General features: G+C 53.9%; 1 protein-coding gene across 1 annotated transcript in view; it reads left to right on the forward strand.

The window, feature by feature from the left end:
* The window catches only part of MROH7 (maestro heat like repeat family member 7), a 37539-nt gene that overhangs the window by 5473 nt on the left and 16590 nt on the right, over window positions 1-15476 (forward strand). The window contains exons 2-12 of the mRNA XM_036353061.1: window positions 742-815; window positions 3946-4029; window positions 4934-5013; window positions 5284-5413; window positions 7087-7182; window positions 7867-7971; window positions 8183-8318; window positions 10847-10959; window positions 11251-11433; window positions 11773-11927; window positions 14340-14478. Coding sequence (XP_036208954.1) covers window positions 742-815; window positions 3946-4029; window positions 4934-5013; window positions 5284-5413; window positions 7087-7182; window positions 7867-7971; window positions 8183-8318; window positions 10847-10959; window positions 11251-11433; window positions 11773-11927; window positions 14340-14478 — 1295 coding nt within the window. The remainder of the gene's footprint in view (window positions 1-741; window positions 816-3945; window positions 4030-4933; window positions 5014-5283; window positions 5414-7086; window positions 7183-7866; window positions 7972-8182; window positions 8319-10846; window positions 10960-11250; window positions 11434-11772; window positions 11928-14339; window positions 14479-15476) is intronic.

Genomic DNA, 15476 nt, shown 5'->3' on the forward strand with positions numbered 1-15476 from the left:
AGGAGCCCATCCTTGGACAAACCCCTGTGGCTGAGGGCACGGGACTCTATTGGCCACGCTTGGGTTGCAGACCCACTCCTATGTGAAGAGGGGTGATGGGTGGGGCTTGAAGAATTCCGCTTCACCTAGCCTCATGGAATGGGTAACCCACAGGGAAGACAGGAACTCTGTCACCAAAAGGAGGAGGAGGAAGTCTGGGGCTGACAAAACAGCAGGTATCTACTACAACAGATAAGAGTTTAATTACAAAATGTGATGATGGTTGAAAAGAGAGTACGCTGGTGCACAAGAGGGTCACAGTGGGGCCCCTGTTCGCCTGAAGGTTAAGGGAAGCCTCTTGGAGAAGTGACAAGCAAGCTTAGACCCGAAGGGCAGCACGAGACCTGGGCGAGGGGGCGTGGCAGTGGGTTGGCCCAGGCAGAGGAAGATGCCTGTGCAAAGGCCCCTGGGAGGAAGTGTGTCTGGGTCTGAAAGCCTGTGGCCAGTGTGGCCAGAGCATGGTGAGTGAGGGGAGAGTGTGGGGGCAGGGCCCGGACAGGGAGGGAGGCTGCCCTGCAGGGCCCTGACAAGGATGCTCAGTGAAATGAGGTGCCACCGACGGTTTTAGGGAAGGGAGCCAGTCTGGCTGCTGGGGGAGTCAGGATTGGAGTAGCCCAGTGGGGAGGAGAGATGGGACTATGGCACCCCAGGTATACTGTATCTTTCTCCCCTCTTCTCTTCTATTGAAATGATGACATGCAGGAACCTTCAGTGACGAGACCTCATGCCTGATGAACGCACCAGGGAAGAGAGAGGATGACAACAAAATGACTCTGGTATGCTTCCTGCCCAGCCAGCAGTGGACTTCCTGGGATGCCCCCTCCCCCCCCCCCCCCCCAGCCCCAGCCTGACACTCCCTGTTTCTCCCCCAGCTCCTCTTTTCTCCATGGTGCTCATCACCATCTGATGCACCGTGTGCTTTACTTCTTCATCTTCTTTCTTGTTTGTCTCTCCCACTATAACGTTTCCCCTGTGAATCGGCAATTTCTGTCTGTCTTATTCACATCTGTTTTCCCAGCACCCAGGGCACTGCCTGGCGCACCATAGGTGCTCAGTAAGATATCTAAGCAACTGAATGAATTGTGAGAGGGTCTCTAAAGGAGACAGAAAGGCTGCACACAGGCCGGACACAGGTCTTGGCCTTGAAGCAGGCCTCAGGTGGCCAGAGAAAGCCAGTGTCTGCAGCACTTGGTGAAGGCCAGTGGGGCAGACTGGACAGGCTGGTGGACATGCGTATGACACACAGAGTGTGGGAAAGACAGGTTGATGGACAGTCTGGAGGTTGGGGATCCATCCAGGCCAGGATTCCTAGGAGGGAGGCCTGCCCCCTGGCAGCTTCGAGGCCAGCTCCCGTCTCTGAGGCAATGCAGGGTGAGGGTGGGGGTGGGGAGGTGGTGGCAGGACTAAGAAGAGGTCTTGCATTTGGGGAGCATCCGTCCTTATCCCACGATACCCTTCTAGTTGTCCACCTTGCTCTGGCCACACTACCTTTTTCTGTTTCTCACACATGCCAACCCATTCTTACCTGAGGGCCTTTGCATTTGTTACTTCTGCCAGGAAGGTTCTTCTACCTATAAGAGAGGCATAATAAAGCCGAAGTGAGGTCTATCTCTTTATCTGTCTAAAAGCCTAAGCGACCATCTGGCCGTCCGACTGGTAGCTGCCACCAGGGGGCAGCGCTCAACGCAGGAGCTGCCAAGCTGTAGTGACTTGGCAGCTGTGGTTCTCGGGTGATGCCACAGAGAGGAGGGAGCCCAATTCTGGGGTGTGTCACCTGAGAACTGCCCTCTTGCAATCTGGGACCCCTCAGGGGATGTCGGAGAGCCGCTTTCGGCCTGATCCCCACAGGCCAGGCCAAGGACCCCACCAGTGCACGAATCTGTGCACCGGGCCCCTAGTGTTACATAATGTATGCACAGCCCTGAGCACAGTCCCTGCACGGAAAGGGTTTATTACTGCGACCACTCAGCACATTTAATCGAGTTCCTACTACGTGCTAGGCACTGTTTCAGGCACCAGAGATCCAATAGTGAAGTGACATTCTAGTTTGGGGAGACAGGTAGACCCTCCTTCTAGTTCTTCACATGGCTATCTCTTGTCATTCAGGACTCGGCTCAAATATTATCTCCTCTGAGAGGCCTTCCTTGACTGTTCAGTCTGAACGAGCCATCTCTCTCCCATCACTTTTGCACTTGAAGTTATCAACCTCTGTATAACAAACCACCCCAAAACTTAGTGGTTTAAAAGTTCACTCTGGCAGCTGGGGAAGGATGGAAAGGGCCCAATGTCTCATGATTCTAAAATTTGACTTGGCTCAGCAGGTGGTTCTTCCACCATGCGTGGTGTAGACTGAGATCACCCGGGGAGGGGGGTTGGAGCATCCAAATGACCCCATATTCCAGCGTCTCTCTCCACATGGTGTCATCATTCCATGGCAGCTGGGTTCCAGAGGGGAAGAGTTGCCAGTTCCTTTAAGGGTTAGGCCAGGAACTGCACAGCATTCTATGGTCCAAACAAGTGGTGAGATGAACCCAGATTCAAGGGCCATCTGTCCTGTTGGTAGGAGTGGGAAAGAACGTGTGGGATCTTTAACCCACCACACTGCCCATCTGATTACTTTGTTTTGCTTTCTTTATTATACGAAGTTACTTTATTTCATGTTTTCTTTCTGCTTCTGCTTTAAGATAAGGAGAATGAATAGATTAATTGGACATTGGTTAATGTATTCCCTCTCTCAGGTAGCAGAATACCTTAATTTGACTAGGATGTGCCTTAAGAAGGTAGATAGCAGAGGCCCTTAAGAGGTATTACTGCCCCTGTGTGGCTCAGTTAGTTGAGCATCATCTAGCAGTGGTTTTCAAACTTCTGGCCCTTTAAATACAGTTCCTCATGTTGTGACCCAACCACAAAATTATTTTCGTTGCTACTTCATAACTGTAATGTTGCTACTGTTATGAATCGTAATGTAAATATCTGATATGCAGGATGGTCTTAGGCGACCCCTGTGAAAGGGTCGTTCGACCACCAAAGCGGTCGCGACCCACAGGTTGAGAACTGCTAATTAATGCATCAGGAGGTTGCATTGGATGCAACGAGTTCCTGGTCAGGGCACATGCCTGGGTTGCAGGCTCCAGTAGGGGACATGCAGGAGGCAGTTGATGAACGTTTCTCTCTCACAGATGTTTCTCTCACTCTCTCTTTGAAATAAATAAAAGCACATTTTATAAAAAGAGGTATTGCTGCCGAAACCGGTTTGGCTCAGTGGATAGAGCGTCGGCCTGCGGACTGAGAGGTCCCGGGTTCGATTCCGGTCAAGGGCATGTACCTGGGTTGCGGGCACATCCCCGGTGGAGGGTGTGCAAGAGGCAGCTGATCGATGTTTCTCTCTCATCGATGTTTCTAACTCTCTCTATCTCTCTCCCTTCCTCTCTGTGAAAAATCAACAAAATATATTTAAAAAAAAATCTGGTTAGAAATTCACCCTACACTTTGTGTATCATTAAAAAAAAAAAAAAAAAAAAAAAAGAGGTATTGCTCATGGTGAGATTTCAGCTTGAGATATTGGGACCCTGTCTGCCCCCCCAGCTGCGACCTCTTCTCCCTTAGTTGACTGGTCAGGGGGAGAGTTTAGCAGTTGCTCATATCTGTCCTCCCCCAAATGTTGTTCTTCAAGGACTATCCACACCCTCCTGCTGTCACCTTCTCAAGTCTCACCCTGCCCCCCAGGAGTTCCCCTTGTGGTTTCTCATTTCTCTCGAGTGACGCTGGCTGGAGGCTGGTAGCTGGGGAGGAGCGGCTGGCATGCCTGCAGGTGGCTGGCGGCTGATGCAGGGGTAGGGACAGCCCCTGAAAGCTGGCTCAGTGTGGGGCTCACCCTGCGGCTTTGCCCTCTGCTGCCCCCCCGAGGTCGAGAATGTCATCACCCTCCAGAAGAGCCAGGATGTGCCAGAAGGTGACGGAGAGAAGAAGACCATGATGAAGAAGATGATGGTGTGGGAGCCGAATCCGATCTGTGGCTTTGGGGTGGGGAGGGAGCGGAAGTCCTGAGTCCACCTGCTGATGAGATGGGGGCTGAGGTGGTGAGAGGACAGATGAGGAGGCAGGAACTTGGACTTGAGTCCCAGCTCCACCTCTAGCTGTCCTCTGGCTATCGGGGAGCTCAGGCAAGTCATTCCCCTTCTCCGAGCCTCACTCTTCTCATCCTGATAATACCCGAGTCACTGCTTGTTGGGAGGACACAAGCCAATGGTTAGCTCCCTGGAAAGCATTATACACCCGGGAGCAGTTATTTAATACCAGCAATTCCTCCTGGTGGGGAGGGAATTTCCTTGTATTTTGCAAAATATAATCACTTCTCAGTTATCCACAGAATGGGCTGGGTTTCCAAAATTGTATTTAGCTTTGGGTCCCTTAAAGAGAGGAAGCATCCTTGCCCTTGATACCTCTGTTTAACTAGCATGAATTGCGCACCTATTGTGTGCAGGTACCAGATCAAAAGTGAGATGTCATTAGACCATCTTTAAAGGAATCCAACTGGATTTCTTTCAGGAGCCCTTCGCTGTGTTTTTGCTTTGGGCCAGTCCATGATTTAAATATTCCTCCCCACGATGAGGCTTCAGAAACGGTTCTTGCTGAGCCCCCATGCTGTGGCTAAGCGGATTTCTGGGTGCAGCTGGTTAGAGCGGGGGTGTTCTTGGTGGCGTTGAACTGAGCACTCAGGGCAGGTTTGGGCAGCGAGCAGGCTCCCCTCACTGGAGGCCTATGGGAGTGGAGGCGGGGAGTTCTGCCCAGACGAGGGGCTCTGCCGCCCGCTCCTTGTAAGGAGGGTGGTCATGGCCCTGTGGTCTGCAGCGGCCTGCCCCCCTCATTGGCCCAACTGTGGTCCCCTGTCCAGAGGCAGATCCAGGAGGAGCCGCTGGATTCCCTCTCCAGCTCCGTCCGTCAGGAGGCCATGGAGATCCTGACGCAGCTGAGGTGCCCACACCCCCTCCCCAACCCCATGTCCTTCTTCCCATGGGCTCTGCCTCTCTCCTTTGGGGCCTCCCTGCTGTGCCCCAACCCCACCCCCATGCCTTCTCCTCTTCCCTTGCCCAGTCCCTCCTCCCCCACCTCCTCTCCCCCTTTGTGGGTCTGACTCTCAGGCCCACCCCTAAACCTCCATCATCCCAGCTCTGCATGCACAGCCCCAGCCTCCGGCCACAGGGCCCCCCTCATCCACGCCTTTGCTTTCTGTCTCTGCACCAGCCACACCCAGCCGGCCCTGGGTGCCCGGGAGCGGTCCGAGCTGGTGAACACGTGCGTGAGGAGTGTGTTCTCCCTGCCCTCTGTGCAGGCCATGCAGGAGAAAGATGAGGCCAAGGCTGAGAGCATACAGGTGAGCAGGGCCCTCCCCAGCAGGCCCCGCGGCTGCCCAGGGCCCTCAGAGTGAGGCACATTCCAGGGGATGGGGAAGTCCACCCTCCTGCTCAGGCCTCGGGGCCTCGGGCAGTTTGCTGACCCTCTCTTGGCCTGAGGGATGTTTGGTGAATGAATGAATCTTTGGAATGGGGATCAGCGCCTCCTCTGGAGTGTTCTGTCCGCTTCTGGGCCCGGCCCTGCCCTGCGAGAGGGATGTGGCCAGGATTGAGAGGAGGAGGGCTGAGGACTGGGCCATGATGAAGAAAGACTGGGCTGAGGCCTGGAGAAGTAGAACCTCCAGGAGCTCATTCACACGAGCGTCTTAAGCCTCTGCAGGCCTGTCCTAGGAGGAGTGGGCAGAGGTGACCCTCAGTGTAGGGTGTAGGGTCAGTGGGGGAAGTTAAGGGAAAGGTGTTTCAGCTCAGGGAAAGGCACATTCATTCATCCTTTCGTTCATCAAATATTAACCGAGGGCCTACTCCTGAAGTGCAGGGGTGAGATTCAGTAGGGGCAAGGGCAGGAGGAGATAGACATGATCAGGGAATCTTAAAATTAACGCAAAATTACAACACCGGCAAATGTTGCAAGCAAGAAGTACTTGGTGCTATAAGAGCCCAGGATGGGGTCAGGGGTCATGGTGCTGGAGCTGAGGTTAAAGAAGAGCTAATTAGCAGAAGGGGGTGGGGCTGGCAGAAAGAAAGGCACACCAGGCAGAGGGAACAGCCTGTGCAGAGGCCTGAGGACGGAGAGAACATGGTGTCTGCGAGGGTGACACTGGCAGTGTGGCTGGAGCCCAGAGGGCCAGGCTAGAGTGCTGGGAAGCAAGGCAAGAGAGCTGTGGGCGCCAGACCAGGTGGCTGTCGGCGGGCTCTGGGTTCCAGAGGAGACCTAAAGGAAGGGTGGCTCATTGGGGGGTTGGGGGGATGGGTGGGGAGGGGGAAGAGAGCAGTCCCCTTTGTAGTACCAGCCCTAGCCAGCAGAGGTCAGCACTGCACAGTGATAGGTTGCAGATGAGAGGGAAGTTGGTGAGTGAGGTTTGCTTGGTGGTTGCCTTGTAACCCTCAACAGTGACAACATGAGAGACAGACATGGTGACTTGGCAGGACAAGGGAAGACAGGGGAGAGAGGGCCTTCCCAGCATGGCTGGAATCCACTGCTCGGCCTTGTGCATGCATAATGCACACACTTCCTAAAACAATTCCAGGGCTGTGGTGCGGCTGACAGAGGAGGAGCCTGGGCAGGGTAGAGATGGCCCCTGGAGGGGCAACTTAGAAAATCAATTTAGGTCTAGGAATAGCAATTAAAAGAAGAATCAGAGACAATAATAAAGTGTATCTAGCTCTTAAGCTCTAGAGCATTTTCCCACCCACCCCTCCTTTGTTGCTTACCTGACCTATAGTAGATTCTCAGTAAATGTGGGGTCTCTGCTTTCTCCCCCTTTAAGGTAAGAAGTGAATGGATAATAATTATCAATTAGTTGATAAGAAAACTGTACCCATGGAGGGGAAGGAATGTGTCCAATATCATACATCAAGTTAGTCTCGGAGGAGGGACCAGAAAGCAGCCTTCCAGGGCCCACACACAGGGGTTGCCCGGGGCTAGGGTCGGCTGCAGGGGTTCCGAGTGGCTTGGTCCTCCCCCTGTCCACAGGTCCTCTACCGCCAGACCCTGGATGCCCTGCAGACACTGCTCAACGCTCTCTTTGTTGAGGACCCCACTCCTGCTGGGCTGAAGAGCATTTTGGAGGTGTGGGGAGGGGGGAGAGGAAGGGTGGAGGAGGAAGCAGAATTGGCTCAGGAGGGGGAGCGTGGGGGCCGGGGGGCTAGATCCAGAAGGAGTGATTTGACTTCCGGATGTCATCTTGTGCCAATGTTCTGCCTCCCTGTCTTTTACAGCCCTGTCCCAGATGCCTGCCCCTCCACCCTCTCCCTATCTCTCATACTCCTGCTGTCTCTATTATTGCCCCTGTCTTTCTCTTTTATCCTCATGACTCTCCATCTTTCATCTCTCTCCTCATTGGTCTTCCAGCTTCATTCTCAGCTTCTGGACCCCATGAGTCCCTAAGCTTTAAGAAGAGGAGAACTGTGGGGAGCGATCTTTCTTTCTTTTTAATCCTCACTTGAGACTATTTTCCCATTGATTTTTAGAGAGAGTGGAAGGAGAGGGAAAGATAGAGAGAAATATCAGTGTGAGAGAAACACATCAATTGGTTGCCTCCTGCATGTGCCCCAACCAGGGCCTGGGCTGGGGAGTAGTCTGCAACCGAGGTACGCACCCTTGACGGGAATTGCACTGGGACTCTTCAGTCCTCAGGTCAACGCTCTATCCACTGAGGCTAGGGCAGGAGTGGTCTTTCTGCCCTCCCCGGAAGCTGGTCAATGGAGGCTGGCAGCCGGCCTGTAGCGCTGAGTCTTGCCCTCGTCCTCACAGCCCCTGGGGCCCTGGATGAACTCTGGAAAGGCCCATGAGCGAGCTCGAGCTGTGAACAGCAATGTCTCTTTGTTGAACCATACGCTTCTCACCCTGCCTTTCTTTGTGAGTGTCCCCTGGGAGGCAGGGGGCCACTTCTGGGGAGACTCTTCCCAGCTCTGAGGGTGCCTGTGCATCTGTCCAGAGATTCCCAGGTGACTCTTACCAGCCTCAGAGGGCTGTGCTATCAGGGCAGGTATCCCAGCCCCGTTCACCATGTGCTGTATAGCACTGTTGAACCTATCAGACTCAGTCCCTAAGATTATAACGCAAACAGGTGTCTTCGGGATTCCCTGCGCTGGGGCTTCTGCTGGGGAGACTCATCCTTCGCATCGGGGACCCTGAGGAGGACATAGGCCGGGAGGCTTTGGATGGCATCGCCGTCCTCTACACCATCCTGGAGCTCCAGAAACGTAAGCCTGGAGCACCTCCGAAGCAAGGTTTCTGCGCAGGCGCATGGCCAGGGACTTGCCTGGAGCGTTAGCTACGAGGCGCTGGTGGGAGATCGTGGAGACCAGCAAAGGGTCTGATGGGGTCTGCAGAGGCACAAACACAGTCCCCACGGGACCAGGGGACAAAGGCACACACAAGCCTGTTTTGATTTAAGCAATCCTTCTATCTAAGCTTTTCCTCATCCTCCCGAGTTTAAATGGCGACTCGTTTTCACGTTCCCAAGATGCATATCCTCACGTATATACTCAGGCATGGTAGCCCGAATATCTTGTCTCCTGGTCCGTCTTTCCCACTAGACTAGACTATAACCCCACATGAGGGCAGGGCAAGGCTGTGTCTGGTTCACCACCGAATCCCCAAGGGCTAGCCATGGGCTGGCACATGGTGGGTGCTTAGTGACTATTTATTGAATGAACGGAATACAGATTTTATCTTAGGATCAGGAGTGGTTAAAATCTGTTGGCGGAGAACATCCCTGGATTCAGCTTCAGGGAGCTGGTGATGCGGTGTGGGCTGGCACAGGTGCCCAGATGGCACTGCAACTAGAGGTGCACAGTATCACCTGTTCCTTGCATCCTTCTTTTTGCCATAGGCCCAACATCGCCCCAAGCCAAGGGACCTGGGCTTACAGTTTAAATTTCCCTGGCTCTGGAGGCAGAGTGACTGTGGTACAAGATCAGCTCTAGCCCTTCCTAGCTGTGTGACCTCCGGCCTAGATTTCCTCACCCGTAAAAAAGGGTGCAATAGGATATAACTCGCAAGATTTTTGAAAGCTTAAACGAGATCATATATGTAAAGAGACCAGCTCAGTACCACACCTAGACATTTGTCAAATAGTTTTGTTTTCCCCATGCCTACACGGATGATCAGTTTCAGCCTTTTGGGATCTGTCTGGTGTCTGCTTTTCTTGACCTCTAGCATTTGGGACAAATATTTGGCCCCTAGGCAATGTCCCCTGCTGCCCAGGAACCACTCAGACCTCCTGAGTGGTGGGTGAAAGTGGTATAAGTCACATTCATCATTAGCCTTAGGGGCAGGAATAGGGTAGACCAAGTTAGTACAGCATTGCTAGAGTTAGCAAACGAAAGGATAGGACACCCACTTAGCTGTGAGTTTCAGATAAACAATGAATAATTTGATTAAATATATATTTGAGATATACTTTCACTAAAAATTATTTGTTTACCTGAAATTCACATTTAACTGGGTAGCCTGTATTTTATCTGGCAACCCGAGGCCAAACCCACTCTGTTAGATTCTCCAGGAGCAAAGTGGTTTGTCCACGCTCCTCCCCCCTGTAGGAAGCAGCCAAGCTGGGATATGAACCTGCGTGTGCCTGATTCTAGGTCTCAAGCTCCTTCCCTTACATACAACCCACACATGTGGTCCATGTGGTCCCTCCATCCTGACAGACCTTTCCTATGCCCATGTCTTGCCTATGCTGGGGGATCCAGGTAGGATCCAGGCCAAGCCACAGTAAGGGCTCAGAAAATGCACCTGAAATGTGTTTCCTTCAGTAGAAAAAACAGAGCCATCATGTGCCAGAGACTGTTCTAGGCCCTGGGACACAGCAGTGAAGACAAATGTAAAATTAATGAATTAAAGAATCCCCCCAGTTGAGCTTGCCTCCTTGTTGTCAGGAGACAATAAAATAAAAGCATATAGTAAGTTAGATGATGAGAAATCCTAAAGAAAAAAAGGCAGAAAAGGGGGGTTGGGAATGCCAGGGGTAGGGCCATTGTCAATTAAAAGAGGTATTGCCACACCCCCACCGGAATGACAAAAATGAAACATACAGACAATACACATGCTGGTGAGACACGAAGCCACGGGAACTGCCGTGCACTGTGGGTGGGAGCACATGGTCTCCGCTGTGGAGAACTGTCAGCATCCCCTGAAGCTGAACCTGTGCTTGCCCCAACACATAGCAATTTCTCTTCAGCCACCCACTAACAAATGTGTACATTTATTCACCAAAAGGCATGGACTAGACATACTGGACTGTTCATAGCAGCACGATGCATGGTAGCTGGAAACAACCCAAATGTCCCTCAGAAGCGGAACAGATACAGAAATTGTAGTATATTCACACCATGGGAAACCATGCAGCACTGAGATGAATGAAGCAATACTGCTTGCAATGGTGCCAACGAATCTCGCCCACATGATGTTGCATGAAAGGCAGACACCAGGCTAACATATGAGTCCATTCATAGAAGTCCAACAGCAAGGCTGTCCCATCTGTGGGTGAAGGCAGAACCCTGGTTACCAGGTGCCGAGGGGAGAGCGGACCGAGAAGGACACAAGAGGGGCTTCTGGGTGCTTATCACATTCTGTTTCTTGGTCTGGGCCCAGTTAATGGCTAGGCTGCGCATTTGAAAGTGTATTAAGCTGGTGCTATGATGTATGCACTTCCTCCATCTATGTTTAACAAAATGCTCTAAAGGCGCGGTGGTTGGGCCACGCTGAAAAGGCCCTCTTCTTGCAGGAGCCAGAGATAAGAGGGAGACCAACAAGAGGGAACTGTATGAGAGCAACAAGCGGTTCTTGGGGCCCTACAACCCTGCCAGCCCATGCCAGAACATTCTGCGTGTCATCGCGGTACTGCTGGCTGCCCCCTGCCCTGGGCCTTCCCGGGGATGCGGGAGAGGGCAGCGCCCATGCCAATGCCTTCCCCACCCCTCCCATCTTCCCAGGTCCAAGTCCCCTTTACAGGAAGCCTGCCCCGACCCCATGGGCCGCGCTGACCTGTGCCACAGCATATGGGCCACGTCACCCCTGTTCTGCAGCTCCTCCCTGCTGACCTCTGCCCGTCTGGCGCATCTGTGCATCTGTGTACAGCTCATTCGGGGTCTGTCCGTGTGTGCCTGCATCTCTGCGCCTCTGTTTCAGGAGTTCGGAGACTTCCTGGGGCCCCAGCAGGTGAAGGACCTGTTGCTAGCCGCCCTGGAAGGGCTGACAGGCGGCTCAGAGGCAGAGGCTCGGGGGAGAGACTCGGGGGAGATGATGCAGCTGGCCTCGGAGGTGACGCTCAGCTCAGTGCTGGAGTGGTACCGGCACAGGGCGCTGGAGGTGGTAAGGCCCTGGGAGCAGGGGCTGGGCGGGGAGACCCCTCTAGGGCCCGCTCATCCCTCAGGCAGAGCGGCGTGGTCGTGGCTGAGTTCTAGGTGCCCCCAACTTGGAGCGAGAAAGAACTCACCCGTGGGGTGTGGGGTGGAGGTGGGCAGTGAGGACAAAGGGGCTCACGTTCAGGGAAGGAGCGGGCATCTGCCCTCCCCGTTTCTCTCCTGTGTGCCCTCTCTTTCCTGTCACTCTATCCTGTCACTCCTCTCCTCCTCCATCTCCCTGCCCCCACGCCTCCCCTTGCTTCCCATGGGCCTCCACTGCTCACGGCCGCCCGTCGCTGTGCTCCAGATCCCGGAAATCATGCAGGCCATCTACATGCAGCTGAGCCGCATCCAGGAGCCTCGGGCCCGCGAGGTGGCCCTGCTGCCCATCTCCCTCCTGGCCAGCTCGTTTATGACCGAGGTCGTCGTGGCCCTGCTCATGTGCCCTCTCCCACTGGACAGGTACCAAGTAAGGGGGGCTTGTCGGCCACTACATCTCAGAGGGTCAAAGCAGCTCCCCCCCTCCCCATCCCCATGGCCTGGGACTCTCCTTCTACCCTGAGGAGCCCCTTGCCCTTCCAGATGGCCCTCTTCTGTGCTCTGCGGTGCTATGGCAACCAGTAAGCACTCCCAAGCACTGCTAGCTGTTTGTGCTCAGCATTAATAGTGCAATAACCCCATTCTACAGGTCAGGAAACTAAGGCTCAGGGGAAGCTGTTTTTTAAAAAAATATTTTTATTGATTTCAGAAAAGAAGAGAGAGAGAGAGAGAGAGAGAGAGAGAGAGAGAGAGAGAGAGAGAGAGAGAGGAACTTCACTGATGAGAGAGAATCATTGATCAGCTGCCTCCTGCATACCACCTACTGGGGATTGAGCCCATAAACCAGCCATATGCCCTGACTGGGAATCGAACCATGACCTCCTGGTTCAGAGGTGGACGCTCAACCACCGAGACATGCCAGCCAGGCAGGAAGTTTGTGAGCCAGCAACAGCATGAGGACCTAAACTCAGATCTGACCAACTCCAAGCCCAGAGCTGTATTGACGCCATAGGAAGGAGGCCTGGGACACAGTCCTGACTCAGCCGTCAGCTGCTGTGTGGGCTTGGTACCCTGCCTGTCCTCTCTGGGCTTAGTTTCCCCGCACAGGCAAAAGCAGGAAGTAATCCCTGCATTCCCACTCCAGACGAGTGGTCGTGACAAGCAATGCAGCCAGCTGTGCTGAGTTCCTGCCAGGTCCCGGCCTGTGCAGGAGGACGCACTGGGCTCTCAGCCTCCAGGGAGCAGGTGGCCTGATGGGCAGAGAGGACTGAGGTGGCCAGATGGGGCCAGATGTGAGCTTGTAGGCAGGAGACACCAGTCTGACTGCTCCAGCTGCTCAGCCCAGGAAATGCTCCCACACTTGGAGTGGCTACAACAAGGCAGAGAGTGTGTGGTCCATCTCTTAAGATGTTTGGCCGAGAACGACTGTGAAAGAGCTGTGCGGAGCTATGCAAACGGGGCGTGCTTCTAAGTAAGAGTTGGTGTCATTCATAGAAACCGAAGACATGGGTGGTGCGGGCTGCGCGACACGGGTCTGTTCTCCTGCCTGCAAGAAGCGTACCCTTCTGACGGCACTGCCCGTCAGGGGGTTTCTTCTCAGAGCCACGAAATGTCCAGACTCACCAGGCCGCTGGGGCCGCGCTTGACATAGAGTCGCTCAGGATGTAGGAGGGGCAGTGTCAGGGGCTCCTCTTTGCAGGAAACCATGCAGCAGCCCATGAAGCCACCAGACAGAGCTGGGACAACACTGAAGGAGGCCCTGGCTCTCAGGTGCCAGCTTGCACTTGTATGAGCCCGAGAGCGAGGGACTCCTTAAATTTTGGGCCCCAGACGCTTCACTTTCCTCACTTTCCTCTTGGCCTTGGGTCCAAGAGTGGGTCTCTTGGGCCTCTCAGGTGAAAGGTGCAGGAGCCGCCCTGGCTTAAATGTCTCTGGCCTCACAGGAACTAGTATTTCTTACAACAAATAACTCATAGACTTTGCTTCCAGGGTCCCCACAGGGACAAATCCAGTCGCAAGAGTCCCTGCGCCCCAGGAAGCTCAACGCTATGGCGTCCCCGGTCGGTTCTTACAGTGAATTTACAGTGCCTCCCAGCCCAGATGCAGTTTACCAACTGGGTCATTTTTACCACAAGCAGTGGTGCCTAGCCACATGGTTGGCATGCTGTGTTTATCAGGTTTCCAGGGGAACAGAGCTGGAAAGTTAACAGAAGGTTCAAACCTCATGCAGAAGCACTGGCCTCTCAATGCTTTCAAGTCCCCAGGATAGGCGTGTCCGCAGGCTGTGCCGCCTGCACAGATGTCCTCCCCCTGCCTGGTGGACGGCCTTCTAAGGGACAGGGGTGGGGGCTCCTTGATGTTATGTGGCAAATGCAGGCTCCAGGCCCCAAAGGGCATAGGCTTTGGAGACATCAGACCTGGTCACTTCTTGACAATACAGCTCTTTAGCTGTGGAGTCTTGGACTGGCAATTTCACCTCCCTGAGCCTCAACTCTGCATCTGTGAAATGGGAATAACAACCCACCCTGCGGTCATTGTGAGAATTCAGTGACTTTGAATGGCTCAATATCTCGTTCACACCTGTAGCCCCAGAAATTTGCTTAGTGCCTGGCAGATAGCAGACGCTCAGTATTTGCTGGAGTAATAAACTTGTATGTAAAGCACCTGGCATAACATTTAGGAAATCGGGTTTTCTATCACTATTGGCCCCTGCTTCCCAGGGAGTGTTTTCTGGGCCGTTCCAGAAATTTGTTGGCATGCTCATGGATACCACTGGAAGGCCAGGTGGGCGCCCTGCCCTGGTCCTCACTAAATATCCCACCCCTGACCTCCCAGCAACGGAGCAGAGATGTGGAGGCAGCTGATACTGGGCAAGCCCAGCTGTGAAGTCCGAGATCTCCTGGACCTGCTCCTGACCAGCCTGAAGGAGAAGCCTGTCACCAAGAAGGGCAGGGCCTCCATCGTGCCCCTAGCGGTGAGACCTGCCTGCCGGCCCCTCTGCCCCTGCCCCTCCCGCCCTGCTGGGCTTAACACACCTGGCTTCCCTTGCCCTGCTCTGCTAGCAGCTAGTTGTGTGGCCTTGGGCAAGCCTCTGCCTCTGGGCTCTTGACCATGGCCCACTGATGACAATGGCACTGCCACCACAGGCCCATCAGCATCCCGGGGTAGTGAACATGAAATGACCGGGGGTGGCAGCCCTGCGTCTGAGAACCGGCCTTGCTATGTGACTTTTGTGTGGCCTGAGCACCGTACCTCTCTGAGGCTCAGTCTCTGCATCTGTAAGTGGAAAGAAGAGTATGTGTCTCGCGGGGTGGTTGTGAAGACTAACTCATTCCTCATTTGGTGACACAAAACATTTACGCTCTCCTTGCTGCCAGGCTCAGAGCGCAGCCCTAGGACACAGAGGGAACGGGCTCTGACTGCAGGAAGGTCGCTGGTTCGAGAGACAACTTCTCTCTGCCTCTCTCACTGCTACCCTGGTCTAAGGCACCTGCTCACTCCCTGCTCCCTCTCCTGCCCCTGTAATCTGTATTGCAGCCAATAGGTCTCTGAGAAATGCACAGCTGCTCTTCTCAACCTCCCCAATGGCCTCCCATTGCCCTGGAGAGTAACACAGTGCTCCTACCCGTGCTGCAGGCCCCACACCCCTCACTGGCCTCACCACACTCCATGCTCCTCTTGCTTGCTCCAGCCTCATGGTCTTGACCAGAATGTCATACATGCTTTGCTATCTTCTGTCACAGGGCCTTTGCACATGTTGTTTCCTCTGCCTAGACTACTCTCCACCAAGTTAACGTCTATTCATTCCCCCAGCTCTCAGCTCAAGCATCACCTCCTCAGGGCAGCCCTCCCCGATCTCCCTGACAAGAGGAAATCTGTGCATATTATACTTTGCATCACATACTTTATCTTGGGAGAATTTACCCCAGTTGTGATTTGACAGCAGTTGGAGGGGGTCATTCGATTAATCTG

This window comes from Myotis myotis, unplaced genomic scaffold (genome assembly GCF_014108235.1).
Source record: "Myotis myotis isolate mMyoMyo1 unplaced genomic scaffold, mMyoMyo1.p scaffold_m19_p_2, whole genome shotgun sequence".
Taxonomy (NCBI): Eukaryota; Metazoa; Chordata; class Mammalia; order Chiroptera; family Vespertilionidae; genus Myotis; species Myotis myotis.